Source organism: Bison bison, unplaced genomic scaffold (genome assembly GCF_000754665.1).
Source record: "Bison bison bison isolate TAMUID 2011002044 unplaced genomic scaffold, Bison_UMD1.0 scf7180017864489, whole genome shotgun sequence".
NCBI classification, from domain to species: domain Eukaryota; kingdom Metazoa; phylum Chordata; class Mammalia; order Artiodactyla; family Bovidae; genus Bison; species Bison bison.
This window is the reverse complement of record NW_011495048.1, coordinates 8,578,990-8,594,966: the sequence shown is the minus strand read 5'-3', so window position 1 is coordinate 8,594,966 and position 15,977 is coordinate 8,578,990. Positions and strand designations below refer to the sequence as shown.

Sequence of the window (15,977 nt, the reverse complement as noted above, 5' to 3'; positions counted from 1 at the left end):
AATGTTATACACCACATTAACAAATTGAAAAACAAAAACCATATGATTATCTCAATAGATGCAGAGAAAGCCTTTGACAAAATTCAACATCCATTTATGATAAGAACTCTCCAGAAAGCAGGAATAGAAGGAACATACCTCAACATAATAAAAGCTATATATGACAAACCCACAGCAAACATTATCCTCAATGGTGAAAAATTGAAAGCATTTCCTCTAAAGTCAGGAACAAGACAAGGGTGCCCACTTTCACCATTACTATTCAACATAGTTTTGGAAGTTTTGGCCACAGCAATCAGAGCAGAAAAAGAAATAAAAGGAATCCAAATTGGAAAAGAAGAAGTAAAACTCTCACTGTTTGCAGATGACATGATCCTTTACATAGAAAACCCTAAAGACTCCACCAGAAAATTACTAGAACTAATTAATGATTATAGTAAAGTTGCAGGATATAAAATCAACACACAGAAATCCCTTGCATTCCTATACACTAATAATGAGAAAACTGAAAGAGAAATTAAGGAAACATTTATAACGATTTTTAAAGTATATTCATATTATAACTAACATAGATTATCAGGCCCAGAGGTAGATATTAATAACTAACTAGCACTTGTTAGTGGCTCAGATGTGAGCCTGCAATGCAGGAGACCTGGGTTCGATCCCCGGGTTGGGAACATCCTCTGGAGGAGGGCATGGCAACCCACTTCAGTATTCCTGCTTGGAGAATCCCCATGGACAGAGGAGTCTGGCAGGCTACAGTCCATGGGGTCAAAAAGAGTCGGACATGACTGAGTGACTAAGCATAGCACAGCACTTGTTAAGTAGAAGAAAACAAACTGGCTCTTAACCTTGGATTAAATTTATAAGGGGAAGATGCTGGAAGTCAAAATCTGAAAACTTTAGAAAGATGAAAATATTTTAAAGTTTAATCCAAGTGAGAAGTTTACAAGTTGCCTTGACATTCCTTTGAGGTAATGGTGAGGTCTAGATACTACTAAGAAGTATACGTTGTATTAAGGAGTAGAAAACATAAAATCCTACAATAATAACTTTAGAAACCTATCTTCCTTTCCTTTATATTTTTCTATGTCCTCTAAATTAACATTATGAAAATAGCTCCTCTTTACTGAGCTCGCTGCTTTACATACATTATTGCTAATCTTCACTAACTTATAGAGTAGATATTAACACTATCATTTTATACCTGAGTACACTAGAAGCTATAAAAGATTAAATAACTTGTTCAAGGTCACAAAGCTAGCAGTGGTAAAATCACCTCTAAAGTTTTGACTTATGTATAAGCAGCTTTTTGGTCCAAAGAAGAAAGCTTGGCAAACAACTGGGAAATCTTCTCTGTGCCCAGAAACAAAAGAAAAAATAAAATGAAGGCAGCATTATCTCAACTCAACACAAAGAGGCAGGAAGGCTGCCTTGAGAAAAAACATGCAGAATTCTGGAATTCCATTTTGTAATATCTAACAGCAGTCAAGTAATTAATCTCAATAACTTTTAGACTGAATATGTACAATAATTAAAGACTACATTTACTAATCTAATACATATATATTTCACAAGTTTATCAGTAAAGAAAGTAGATTTAAAACTTCTCTATGATTCTACAATTTCAAATTATTTATTTTCATTTTGCCACTATGGGAAATCATTATTGCAAAGGAGTTAAGGGCAAAGGCCACAGAGAAAGACAAGACTGGATAAAATCCTGACTTCTTAGATATATAACCTTAAGCAAATTACTTAACCTCTCTAAGACTCACTTTCTTTATCTGTAAAATAAGGTTATTAGTATCTGACTCAGAGGGTTACCACAGTGAGTAAATGAGATAATGTGCATATAGCATTTCACACAGTACCTGACACAGAGTAAGGATCCAATAAATTTGTTAGAGTAATATATTTTGGAGACTTTTATGTTTTATTGGGATATTTTATACTAAGCAAAAACTTTAAATTTTACTGATTGTGGGGTTATAACAGAGTGCTAAGAAAATAAAGACATTTGACATCATCACATATATGCACATAATTCAGTGTTTACTTAGGGCAATGACACTCCAATTTCTTTCACAGATCACGTGTTTTTATGAGACAGTGCTATAGGTCAACCTCTCTGGATAGCTCCAACAGCTCAACCCAAAGAGGATGTGACTCTTTCCAGAAGAAAATATGCAATTAACTAACCTGTTTGGAGTTGGGATTTTAGTTGAACTCTTACTTAATATATTGCATATATATCAGAACATTTAAGGGAATCTTTGTTTTACGAATTTTGTAAGTTTAATTTTTAAAATAAATAGATTTAGTATTCATGAATGTTTTACTCACTGACTGCATTTTTCCCCCTCCCAAAACTGTTCTTCCTCTGCCTTCTTCCCCTTGATAAATGAAAGTTCCTTTCTTCTTATTGCTTAGGCCAAGCACCTTGGCATCTTCCTTGACTCCTCTGTTTCTTTCGTGTCCCACACTAACTCATCAGCAAATCCTCAGCTCCACCTTCAACATATAACCAAAGGGCTGCACATCCAGGGACAGGAGGAATTGCTGTGGCCTTTTTTTCAGTCAATTTACCACAGTCTGTATGTGGAAATAGGAGCCAATACCTAGAAGCAGAGTCCCACAAGCAGAATATGGACTCATAAAAAGACATGAGCTAATACGCAGAAGCAAAGTCAGTATGGAAGGTATGTGCTTATTCAAGGTTATTAGTATCTGACTCAGAGGGTTACCACAGTGAGTAAATGAGATAATGTGCATACAGCATTTCATACAGTACCTGATATACAGCAAGGATCCAATAAATTTGTTAGGGTAATATATTTTGGAGACTTTTATGTTTTATTGGGATATTTTATACTAAGCAGAAACTTTAAATTTTACTTATTGTGGGGTTATAACAAAGTGCAAAGAAAATAAAGATTAAAATTTCATTTCTGAATGCTCTTTGGAGCATGCCTTCTCAGTCTTGCAACAATTTACCAAGAGACATTCATAAAAAATCCAAACTTTAAAAGAGAAAAAGACAGACTGTTAGTCCTTTGAAATTCACTAGGTCTTCTGTATGTGATAAGGGAAACATATTTAAAACATAAAGCAGAGCACAATATTGTAACAGGTCCCTGCTGCTGCTACATGAACACAACTGTTTCTCTTAGAACAGAGTCAATTTCCTCATCCACCACTGAGGGGAGCTATAATCTAGGAAAAGGTTTATATGGCGCCACAATGTTATTTTTCAACTTTCTCAAACCTTAATATACTGATTTAATAGACTTATTAAAATACCTTTTAAACTAACTTGACAAGTACACCTGAACTCTCTTTTGGAGGCGTTACAAGAAATAATAAAGCTTATTATCTCTATGGAACCATAACAGTAGAATCTGTATTGTTCCTTGCTTTTTCTTCTTAGCACTTATTTAACATACCACATATGTTAACATATATTTAACACACATTACATATTTATATTATCTAACACAGTATATATTTTACATGCATTAATTTTATTCTTTCTCTCTCACACACAAACAGAAACTCCATGAGGAAGAGATTTGTTTTTGCTTTATATACCACTCTATTTCCAGCACCTAGAACAGTGTCCAGCACAAAATACATACTCAGTGAATTAACTGCTACTGAATGAATGAATGAATTCTGGCTCATTTATGTGAAAGCTTCAGATATATTGTAGTGAAAGTGAAAGTCACTCAGTCATGTCCAACTCTTGGCAACCCCATGGACTACACAGTCTGTGGAATTCTCCAGGCCAGAATACTAGAGTGAGTAGCCATTCCCTTCTCCAGGGGATCTTCCCAACCCAGGGATTGAACCCAGGTCTCCCAGAAGTTCCAACGAGAAACATTCCTGATGTTCTGGTGTCTTTAGAGAATCTTCCAAGCCTCACCCCCGCCTCTGTCCGCCCCAGTCTCTCTCCTCCTCCTCACAGGAGCTCCACCGGCCCACAGAGCCATCACGACCCCTGCTTTCCGGAGGGGACGCTCCAGGGCAGAGTCAGGAAGTGACAGTGACATCACCCAGGTGGGACGGGACGGTGCACCTGACCGACAGGACTCCCTGCAGGCGTCTCCAGGTCAGGCTGGCAGGTGGGTGGGGGCTGAGGGATGAGAGCTGCCAACACCTGGCGGTGCGTAGGACCTCACCGGCTCAAATAGTGAACTGCTACTGCCTGAAAAATGTAATGTCTACTTACCATGAATTTAGATTTAAAAGAAAATTTCTAAGAACAATTTTTTAATCATATAGATGAGTATACAGAGATCTCATGAGAATGACTTAGTATATATTTATTGTAGAATATCTCTTAAATGATCTGAATGTCACAGAGAGTTGGTCAATTAAAGGGGAAAGTTATGAATATTGATACACAAACATTTAATTTTGTTTAATATATATTTATGTGTTTCATTCACCAGTCTTAGAGTATAACTTTGTTGATCATCCATCTTCTCATATAATCAACAGTTATAATGTATCATTAGTATATTTTCAATCACTTATTTTAAATAATTTTTGTTCGAGTACAGTTGCTTTACAATGTTGCTAGTTTCTGCTGTACAGCAAATTGAATCAGCTATACATATACATACATACACTCTTTTTGGATTTCCTTCCCAATTAGGTCACCACAGAGCACTGAGTAGAGATCCCTGCATTACAGAGCAGGTTCTCCTTGTTGCTATTGTTCAGTGTCTCAGTCATGTCCAACTCTTTGCGACCCCGTGGACTACAACACTCCAGGCCTCCCTGTCCTTCACCATCTCCCAGAGTTTACTGAAACTCATGTCCATCGAGTCGGTGATGCCATCCAACCATCTCATCCTCTGTCATCCCCTTCTCCTCCCGCCTTCAATCTTTCCCAGCATCAAGGTCTTCTCAGATAAGTCAGCTCTTCGCATCAGGTGGCCAAAATATTGCAGTTTCAGCTTCAGCATCAGTCCTTCCAATGAATATTCAGGACTGATTTCCTTTAGGATTGACTGGTTTGATCTCCTTGCAGTCCAAGGCACTCTCAAGAGTCTTCTTCCAGCACCACAATTCAAAGGCATCCATTCTTCAGTGCTTGGTCATTTTTATTACCCAGCTCTCACATCCATACATGACTACTGGAAATCCATAGCTTTGACTAGACGGACCTTTGTTGGCAAAGTAATGTCCTTGCTTTTTAAAATGCTGTCTAGTTTTGTCATTGCTTTTCTTCCAAGCAGCAAGCGTTTTTTAATTTCATGGCTGCAGTCACCATCTACAGTGATTTTGGAGCCCAAGAAAATAAAGTCTGTTACTGTTTCCATTGTTTCCGCATCTATTTGCCATGAAGTGATGGGACCGGATGCCATGATCTTCACTTTTTGAATGTTCAGTTTTAAGCCACCTTTTTCACTCTCTTCTTTCACCTTCATCAAGAGGCTTTTTAATTCCTCTCTTCTTTCTGCCATAAGAGTGGTGTCATCTGCATATCTGAGGTTATTGATACTTCTCCCAGCAATCTTGATTTCGGCCTGATTCCAGCCCCGCAATCTTGACTCCAGCCCGGCATTTTGCACGATGTACTCTGCATACAAGTTAAATAAGCAGGGTGACAATATACAGCCTTGATGTACTTCCTTCCCAAACTGGAACCAGTCCATTGTTTCGGATCTGGTTCTAACTGTTGCTTCTTGACCTCCATACAGGTTTCTCAGAAGGCAGGTAAGGTGGTCTGGTATTCCCATCTCTTGGAGAATTTTCCAGTTTGTTGTGATCCATACAGTCAAAGGCTTTAGCATAGTCAATGAAGCAAAGTAGATGTTTTTCTGGCGTTTCCTTGCTTTTTCTATGATCCAGTGGATGTTGGCAATTTGATTTCTGGCTCCTCTGCCTTTTCTAAATCCAGCTTGAACATCTGGAAGTTCTTGGTTCACACACTGTTGAAGCCTAGCTTTAAGGATTTTGAGCATTACTTTGTTAGCATGTGAAATGAGTGCAACTGTGTGGTAGTTTGAACATTTTTTGGCATTGCTTTTCTTTGGGATTGGAATGAAAACTGATCTTTTCCAGTCCTGTGGCCACTGCTGAGTTTTCCAAATATGCTGGCATATTGAGTGCAGCACTTTCACAGCATCATGTTTTAGGATCTGAAATAGCTCATCTGGAATTCCATCTCCTTCACTAGCTTTGTTCTTAGTGATGCTTTCTAAGGTCCACTTGACTTCACACTCCAGGATATCTGGCTCTAGGTGAGTGATCACACCATCGTGGTTATCTGGGTCATTAAGATCTTTTTGTATAGTTCTTCTGTGTATTTTTGCCATCTCTTAATATCTTCTGCTTCTGTTACGTCCATACCATTCAGGTTCTCCTTAGTTATCTATTTTATATATAGTATCAATAGTATATATTTGTCAATCCCAATTCCCAATTCATCCCACCTCCCTCTTCCCCCCTTGGTAGCCATAAGTTTGTTCTCTACATCTGTGTCTCTATTTCTGCTTTCCAAATGAGCTCATCTGTATCATTTTTCTAGATTCTACATATAAGCAATTCAGTCATCTTTAAATGAAAGCAATATATAAGAACAAAAGAGAAATATCTGAATGCAAAAATCCTTTCAGATTTTCGTAAATTTTTCCCCAATTTTTTACAGTTGCATTTCCACACCAGATTTGACAGCAGTTTTTAACAACTCACTTCTATCAACTCTTTCTAAAGCATTTTAACAGTTTTCATGAAATAATTCCTCAAACTGATAGTTCACTGGCCTGCTGCTGCTGCTGCTAAGTCGCTTCAGTCGTGTCCGACTCTGTGCGACCCCACAGACAGCAGCCCACCAGGCTCCCCGTCCCTGGGATTCTCCAGGCAAGAACACTGGAGTGGGTTGCCATTTCCTTCTCCAATGCATGAAAGTGAAAAAATAAAGTGAAGTTGCTCAGTCGTGTCCGACTCCTAGCGACCCCATGGACTGCAGCCCTCCAGGCCCCTCCGTCCATGGGATTTTCCAGGCAAGAGTACTGGAGTGCGGTGCCATTGCCTTCTCCGTCACCGGCCAAGGAAATATCTAATTAAATTATATAATTACAACAACAGGCCAGTAGCATAAGAGGTCTTGTAAAGGGTCAAAAACAACTTACAACTCACTTGGGAGAGGAGTGTGTAGAAGTATGTCAGAGAGTAGCCCACTAACCATGTTGACACATGTGGGATTAAAACCAGGATGTCTTATGGATCGAATGGAAAGTATGAGGTAATCCATGTAAATTAAGTAGAGATTGATGAGAAGAGTTTCTACTGTAATGACATATGGATCCTTCATATACTATCTCACTGTCACTAGAGTCTACTTTTTAAATTTTTCTTCAATATAGTTAATGGATGCTACTGTAATTCCTCTCTTAAAAAGAATACTCCTTTAAGGATACTGAATTTGACTAGATCATTCATTTACTCACTCCTTCACCAAACATAAATGGAGCACCTACTGCACAGAAGGTGTTATATAATAAAAATTTTAGAGGATACAGAAATAAATGGAATAGAACTTCTCCCCTATTAAATTTACTTAGCTAAGCAAGAGCCCTGTTAGCACCTCAGAAAACTGACCTAGGTTTTTCCAGAACATAACACACATGCCCAATTCTAGTCTATCTTCTAGGTGAGAATATACCACTTTCTTTTGTTTTGTTTTAGGTTTAATTATATAAACTCATTCTTTCACATTAAATAGTTCATTATTTATGATGGCTGTCTTAATTTAAAGTATGTAAATTAGTTATGTTCTCCGTTAAGTTGATGCATTTTAAAAGAGTTTAGTCACAACATGAGCATTCATGCTTTTTCCCGTGAATTAAGAGTAAAACAATTTCACCATACTTAAGAAGTCTGGTAACTTTAACCTATGAAAGTAAATAATGGATACATTTAATATTTACCTTTTTCTGTTTAAACTTTTAAAAAATATACATTATGCTAGTCAAATAGGTCAAATCCCATAAATGTCTCTTAAAAAAAAAAACCTGTAAAAACAGGTAAAAGTTAATAATAAAAAAAATCATGAATTCATCTAATAAACTATTTGTTATTTCTTGCACTAGGTTCCTAGCAGTCATCATTATTTTTGCTGTCACCATGATTAATAACTGAGGAATTGTGTGTTCCTCCCACATGCTGAATAATTTTACGTAACTTCACATTAGCTCTTCAGCACCTAGAGTCCCCTAAATTTTGACCATCTCTTTAAATACGGTGATTTTTGTTTTTTGTTTTTTTAATACCTACGGCTGAGAAATTAGGTTTCTACTAGAAAAGCCAGTATCTTCTTTTGCATAAAAGGGAGTTGAAACCACAATTCAATTTTCTTTTTTTCTTTCTAATATGGCATAGGAAATGACTATTATAGCAACAAGAATAGGGGGAAAGAACTGTTGTGCTAAAAAAGTTCAGAATAGGAAACTTGCAAAAAACTCCCAATTCATTCCAGAAATAAAAACATACAGAAAATACTGAATATATATGCCAATATTGACCTTTAAAGAAAGATATAAATTAGGGAGTTATTAACTGATTCCAAAATGACATGCTAGATAACTTTTAAATATTTCATTCCCCATGAACCTGAAAACAAAAAAATTTGATCTATAAAGAGATAATATTCAAAAAAGTTTATAAAAATATTCCTATTTACGGAAACTAAGTTATGGACCTAGAAAATCCCTATGAGATGATTTAGTAGAAAACTTTCATTTTATAGATGAAGAAATTAAGCCCTGGAAAATAATCTCAAGGTCACCAGCTTTGAAGGCACATCAGGATTTATACACAATTCTAACCAATCCAAAGTTCATGTCTTCTCTACACTAGGATATGGGAGAAAGGAAAATGCATTTTTTTCAAATAAGGAGGCAGAATGACAAGAAGTCAGAAAATCTTTCATCTATCAAAAAGCATAATGATGCCTGGAAAACTCTACAAATGCAGTGTTCTCTCCACGACATAACTCAGAGTAAGGTCTCCAAAATTTTCTGATGACACAGGAAAATTTAATCTCCAGTAAACAGTTCAATTAAAATAATGGTTTTATAAAGTTTTTAAACAATATGAATAATAGTTAAAAGTCACCTATATTATTTTTATTAGATTTTTATGAATCTAATTTAGCAATAAACACTAGGAGAGAAGAAATGCTAATGTATTTTATTTTCCATTTTCCTACTATGGCCATCCCCTCTTCAATCACTTTAGCAATAAATAGGCAAATCAGCTAAATAAGCTTCTGAGCTTATATATATTTTTCATAAAATGGATATAAATATACTCTTCAACTTGAGAAACATATACTCCAATATGGAAAGGATGATTCAAAATATAACTTTTTATCTCATGATCCATTTAAATCTCACTGTCTTAATTTTAGTATTTTTCTGTGCTGTGCTTAGTCGCTCAGTTGTGTCCAACTCTTTGTGATCCCAGGGATTGTAGCCTGCCAGGCTCCTCTGCCCATAAGGATTCTCTAGGCAAGAATATTGATGTGGGTTGCCAAGCCCTCCTCCAGGGGATCTTCCCAACCCAGAGATTGAACCTTGATCTCCTGCATTACAGGCAGATTCTTTACCATCTGAGCCACCAGGAAAGTCCAAGAATACTGTGGGTAGCCTATCCCTTCTCCTGGGGATCTTCCCGACCCAGGAATCGAACTGGGGTCTCCTGCATTGCAGGCAGATTCTTCACCAGCTGAGCTACCAGGGAAGCCCAGTATTTCTCCATTGATTTTTAAAATACTTTTATAAAATATATAATACAGAACTTAAAAGATTTTTCCTAAAATTCTATAGATTTGAATGTACTTTGCATCCAAACCTAATCTGTGGCATATAGCTTTTTTTAATAGTTGTGTCTTTCAGTAACAGCTTATAATCTATTTCTCAGAAATTTAGAACTACTGTACCTCTATTCTAAGATTAATCAGATGTATGATAAGAACACCTTTCTAAACAAATATAAAGTTATTGTTTACATCTACTATTACTTACAACCCGAAATTAACAGGCTAATTCTTTAGTACATCAAGTTAACATAGCTATATAACAGAGCCATAAATATTGAAAACCATTAAAACCATCCATTGGGGAGAAGATTTTAACTCAATGAAAGCTAGATTTTTGAGGCTGTAACAAATTTCAAGAAATGTAAGTTTGTCTGTTTTCAAAACCTCAACGTTACTCCAACTACAGTGTTCAAACCTATCACTACAGAAAAGTCAGAATTGTTAACACGTGTGAACCTTTAACACAATGACACTAGTTTGACATCCAGCCACCAGAACTCCTTCCACTGTATTTGGACATGACCTCCCTCCCAAGCTCCCCAGATCTTTATGTCTAAAAATGGTCCAGCTACTGTTCAAAAAAGTGTAAGATTCCTTTTACCACTAAAATATAAAACAAAATCACTTACAGAGAGGAAGAACATGCTGTTTTATAAAGCATGTTATAAAACTGTTACAAATATATTTTACAACTGTAATAATGATCATGATAGTGATGTCAATGACAATGATAAAAGCTAATATTCATTGAAATTATTTAATCATCACAACCCTATAAATTGACTGCTGAGAAGTTAAGAAACTTATCATAATCAGAGCTTATAAATGGAAGATCTAGGGCTTGCAATCTGTCTCTCAGACTTCAGAACCCACACATAGTTTCATTGCCTGTCTTCCCTAATCTCCATTTAATAAACATTCATTAAACAACTACTATCTTCCTACAAGTCACCTGGGACTCCATCATAAAATGCAAACTAATTGAAAATGATTATTAAAGTACTACTTGAGAATCCTTCAACCCAAAGAGTTAAAGCATATAGTTTATTTTCAAATATTTCTAAGATCATTCATAATTTCATTCAACAAATGTTTAAAAGAGCATTTATGTTATGTCAGAAGCACCATGTCAGATGCTAAATAGATAAAAAGATGAATAAGACACAATCCTTCCCTCAAACTCCCAACAGAATACATAGAGCATATACATAATTCAGTATCAATGAGTAGTTTTACTTTTATGTTTTTAACAAAAATATTGGCCAAAAAGTTCATTTGGGTTTTTCCATAACATCTTACAGAAAAACCTAAAGGAAATTTTTGGCTGACTCAATGTTCACAAATAATTCTACTGGTTATTATTTCACTTAAAAAATTCTAAAAGCTACAAATCACTAATTTTTTATAAAGCAACATTTCTTCTGCCACCAAAATGCCCCTTAGTAATGTATATAGTTAAAAATATGAAAGGTGACAGAATTTACAATTAGCTTACATTTTCTATGACAAATGTCCACTCTTTATCTTCAAATTCCTCTGCATGAGGATCCTGTAACAAAAGTAAAATATAAAGTTGAAATACATTTTTTTAATCCAGTCAATTCAATTAGGAAAATACACAAACAGCCTTGATATTAGCTTTTACCAACTTACAAAAAAGGAAGGGGCAGAATGGTCTGCTTTTAAGAAACTTTCATAATTTATCTAAATTTAAAACATTATTTTTATTAAGAAATTCTCTTACTTAGGTTAATACATATCATTATTTTCCATCATTGCATAAAACAAGACAAAAGGAAACCATAAAAATATTTTATGACAGAGGTTATACGTGGAATTTTAAAAAGTGGTACAAATGAACCTATTTACAAAACAGAAATAGAATCAAAGAGACAGAAAACAAACTTATGCTTACCAAGGGGAAAAAGAAGGGAGGGATAAATTGGAAGACTGAGACTGACATACACACACCACTATATATAAAATAGATAACTAATACGCACAGGTAGCTCTAGGCAATACTCTGTAATGGTCTATATAGGAATAGAATCTGAAAGAGTGACTTCACTTGTATGTATGACTGATTCAGTTTGCTGTACAGCAGAAACTAATACAACATTGTAAATAATCTATACCTCAATAAAAATTAATTTAAAAAAGAAACCCGGGGACAGATAACTTGGTGAGTGAACTATTAAAAAGCACTTTTTGTGCAGTGTTCAGTCAGTCAGTCATGTCTGACTCTGTGACCCCGTGGACTGTAGCCCACCAGGCTCATTTATTAAGATACTGATATCCTTATTTTTATACCTCTAAGTATTCTGAACTCAAAGCATTACTTGAGGCAAGGTTTTCTTGGTGCAGAGGTTACATATTATAAACATTTGGAATTTCAAAGTACTGCAAAGAACTTCATAACCTACACAAAATGACAAATCTGACGTTGATACCCTCATCTGCCCTCCATTACCAGAGGCCTGAGAAAGGGTAACAGATCCTACAACCAAATGCAGCTTTTTTTCTAAATGAGTCAGACTTTAACCAAGTATTTGACAAATATTTATTGGCTACTTACTATATAAGGAATTACAGAGGCGTTATACGGATTCAAACACAGTTGTCCTTGCTTTCAAAGACAAACACAACTAATCTAAATACATAGATGATGAATGAAATACATGGTTTTACTAGAGATTAGAAGACAATACATTTCTTAGAGGAAGGAACAGGAAAAGCTTTACGAGTGAGGAAGCATTTAGACAAGGTGGGATTTCCACAGATACTAAAATAAGTAAAGGTGAAAGGCAACAGATTTTAAGACATAAAAGGAAAAGCAGTGGAGTAGCGTCGTAAGTGCATTTAACTTATTCAAGTTCAACTTCATGTTTTAGCGGTGGGGGAGGGATGGAGGTACTGACAGTGAGAGTATGTGCAAATAAATGCTATTCCCCTACTGTGTCTCATGGACCACATGCTTCTCATAGGGAAGCGCCTTATTCATGACTGATTCCACTATAGTCTATTATTAACCTTCAGTTTCTACTGCCACAGCTGTGTTTGGGTCCTCATCACTTTGTGCCTAGGCTATTTCAAGATAAAAGTAACCGCAGCACTCTCAGTCTCTCTGCTCTCCAATTAATCTTGTACACAGATTAATTCTCCTAAACCACAGTTCTGACCATGTAAGTACCAACTAAGAGTTTTTCAATGATCCCTACAACCTATGGGATAAATTTCAAATTCCTTCATTACTTCATTTTTGTTTATTTTTCTACCTTAAAAATATGGTGACTAGCTGATTCTGAGCTGTCTTAAGGCAACTATGACAAATCCACACAGTGTAAATCCACACAGATATTATAAAGACCTGCCAAAAAGGAGTTTATTTGGTGGTGATGGGCAGGGACAGGCAGGAAAGGGTAGAAAGGAAAAAGAGGTAGAAGACTCTACTTGATACTTATTTCCCCAGCCTGGCCCTGCCCAGGTTTGTGGAGGTTTATGGAGAATGACTACTGTAAATAAAGATTAAAGGATTTTTTTCATGAGAGATTTAGGACCCAAATAGTGCTACTTTAGAGACCGAGTAATAGTGTGACACAATGCTTAGGAAAAAGATACATTACTACCCTTTCTGCTTGCCCCACACCCACACCACTGTTGAAGAATGTAGCCTAGCTCTAGTGCAACTTTTACAATTAATAGTAGTGTGTGTGTGTGTGTGTGTGTGTTGCTCAGTCATGTTCAACTCTTTGTGATCCCATGGACTGTAGCCCGCCAGGCACCTCTGTCCATGAAATTCTCCAGGCGAGAATACTGGAGTGGGTTACCATTTCCACCTCCAGAGGATCTTCCCAATCCAGGGACTGAACCCAGGTCTCCTGCATTGCGGGCAGATTCTTTACTGTCTAACCCACCAGAGAAGCTCCAATAGTAGTGGTATCAGTGATAATACAAAATGTTTGCAAAGCACACACTCTGCCTCAGTCATTGTGTTAAGAGTTTTAATCATCACAACTACTTATGAAATAGGTATCCTTTTTGTTCCTAGTTAAAAGAACAGAAAACTGAGACCTAAAAGATGTAACTTCCCACAAATAAGTGTTAAAATTACGTGCCAATTTTAGGTCTGTCTGACTTTTAGCCATGTTGTTAGTTCAGTTTTATCTCCGTGTTCCTAGGGACCTAGAAAAGTACCTGGAATATGGTAGTTTCTCAAGAAAACTTGATTAATGAATTAATGAAGATATGCCTTGAAACTTAACAAATATTGAATTGCACCTTATATATGATATACATTAATTCTCAAAATTGATAAAAACATTTTTTAGAAACACAGATAAATATTACCCATAACAGAATAATTTTAATGGGGCCAAGGGTCACATCTGATAAGGCAAAGTCACTAAAAAGATGTAAAGGAGCAACAATAATGTTCATTTTCAAGTTACTTTAAAATGGTATATCTACAAAACTCATTAATTATGTTATTGACTAAACAAAAACATTAGTAATGAAAGTTGCTCCCACCTTGAATCAATTAAGTCTTCTTTACATCCTGTTCTCTATCCTCTAGTGTCTCTTTTATCACCATTGAACTAAAGAGAAAAAGTGAAACAGCTTAAAGAGCCATTTCCCTTCTCAACCCTAAAAGGGGCTTTTTTTCATTTACCAGAAATAGCTATTTTCAAGCTAATTAAACTTTCAAAATCAAGCGTGCAGGCTAAAGAATTAATTTCTGCTTAAGCCATAGAAAAGTGAAACTTCTTGATAACTTTTTTTAAAAGCACTTTGTCTATGAACATACCTCTGTGAATACGAGCAGTTCTTTCCTATTTTGCAAATTTCAGGATTAAGTAAATTGTGAGACTTTAATATAAGTAAAAGAAAGGGGGAAATATGAAAAAGCTTTCCACTTGAGTATTTTAAAATGCTGTTCAAAAACAAGAATCAAAAATTAATATGAGAGAATGAAAAGCTATTTTGTTTTGTTTACTTTTTGGTTCTTCTATTACAACTCTGGGAAGATATGGAGCCAGGAAGACAAAGATATTTAAAGATATTCACTGAAGAGAAATGTGTAATACAGCAAACTGGGAAGGAGGGAGTATTTATTTCCCTACAGACTAACATTTAAAAGACATAAAAGTTCAGTGATAGGATTTGCTGAACATTCTCATTAGTACTTGAAAACTACTTACCTCCTAATCCTCCAAGTAATACATTTCAACAGCCACTTTCAACACAAAATCACTCAGTTAGTGCATATCCTTTGCCCAAACACATAGCTGTCAACCATTTATCAGCTCTCTTCTAACCCCTTGTTGTCTATCGTCATTTTTATAAAAGTTGTGTAACTATGTCCATTCATTTACTTTAACAATAAAAACAGACTAAATCAAAACACAGAAGATTACTTAAAAGTTTTCCTCAAGCATGTCACAGATTCTGCCGTGGTAATCTATATTCAGAGTGGTATTTACTACAGAATAGGCCATGCTATGTAAAACAAACCCAAAACCAAACACACAACAACCACACCCCAGGGCTAAATCACAGTGTGACAGGGCAAGTTACCTTCCCCTTTAGTCTTAGTTTCCTTATCAGTACAATGGAAACAATTCTAGAACTTCAGGGTTACTTTGAGAATTAAATGAAATAGTACTCTAAAGGTATTGTTGTTAACTACCAAACTTACTACATCACTTTAGTAGGAGAGGTAGGAGCTTCCAAGGTAGCTCAAAAAGTAAAGAATCTGCCTGCAATGCGGGATACCTGGGTTCGAGCCCTGAATCAGGAAGATCCCCTGGAGGAAGAAATGGCAACCCACTCTATTATTCCTGCCTGGAGAATTCCATGGACAGAGAAGCCTGGTGGGCCACAGTCCAGGGACTCACAAAGAGTTGGACACGACTGAGTGACTAACACATACAGAAGAGGTATGGATGGGGAAGGGTGGGGGATTAATAACAGGCTTTTACGATAGCTGACTGAAGGGTAATAGGATGATTCTGATCTTTCCTGAAAAAAAAGGAAGAGGAGCTACAACCTCATGCCTTATTTCTCCCTGGGCCAACAGTGTATAAATGATATGCATAATCATGTGATGTTATAATGTCAATAACAATAGTATTACAACTGTAAA

General features: G+C 36.0%; 1 protein-coding gene across 16 annotated transcripts in view; it reads right to left on the bottom strand.

Moving 5' to 3' along the window:
- The window catches only part of EHBP1 (EH domain binding protein 1), a 570,368-nt gene that overhangs the window by 275,294 nt on the left and 279,097 nt on the right, over positions 1 to 15,977 (bottom strand). For 14 of the 16 annotated variants that reach the window (XM_010863286.1, XM_010863288.1, XM_010863290.1 and 11 more), the window contains one exon: positions 11,331 to 11,384. In XM_010863286.1, the coding sequence (XP_010861588.1) occupies positions 11,331 to 11,384 (54 nt within the window). Of the gene's footprint in view, positions 1 to 11,330; positions 11,385 to 14,362; positions 15,069 to 15,977 lie in introns of all 16 variants that reach the window. The other 2 variants (XM_010863297.1, XM_010863296.1) reach the window with 2 other exon arrangements.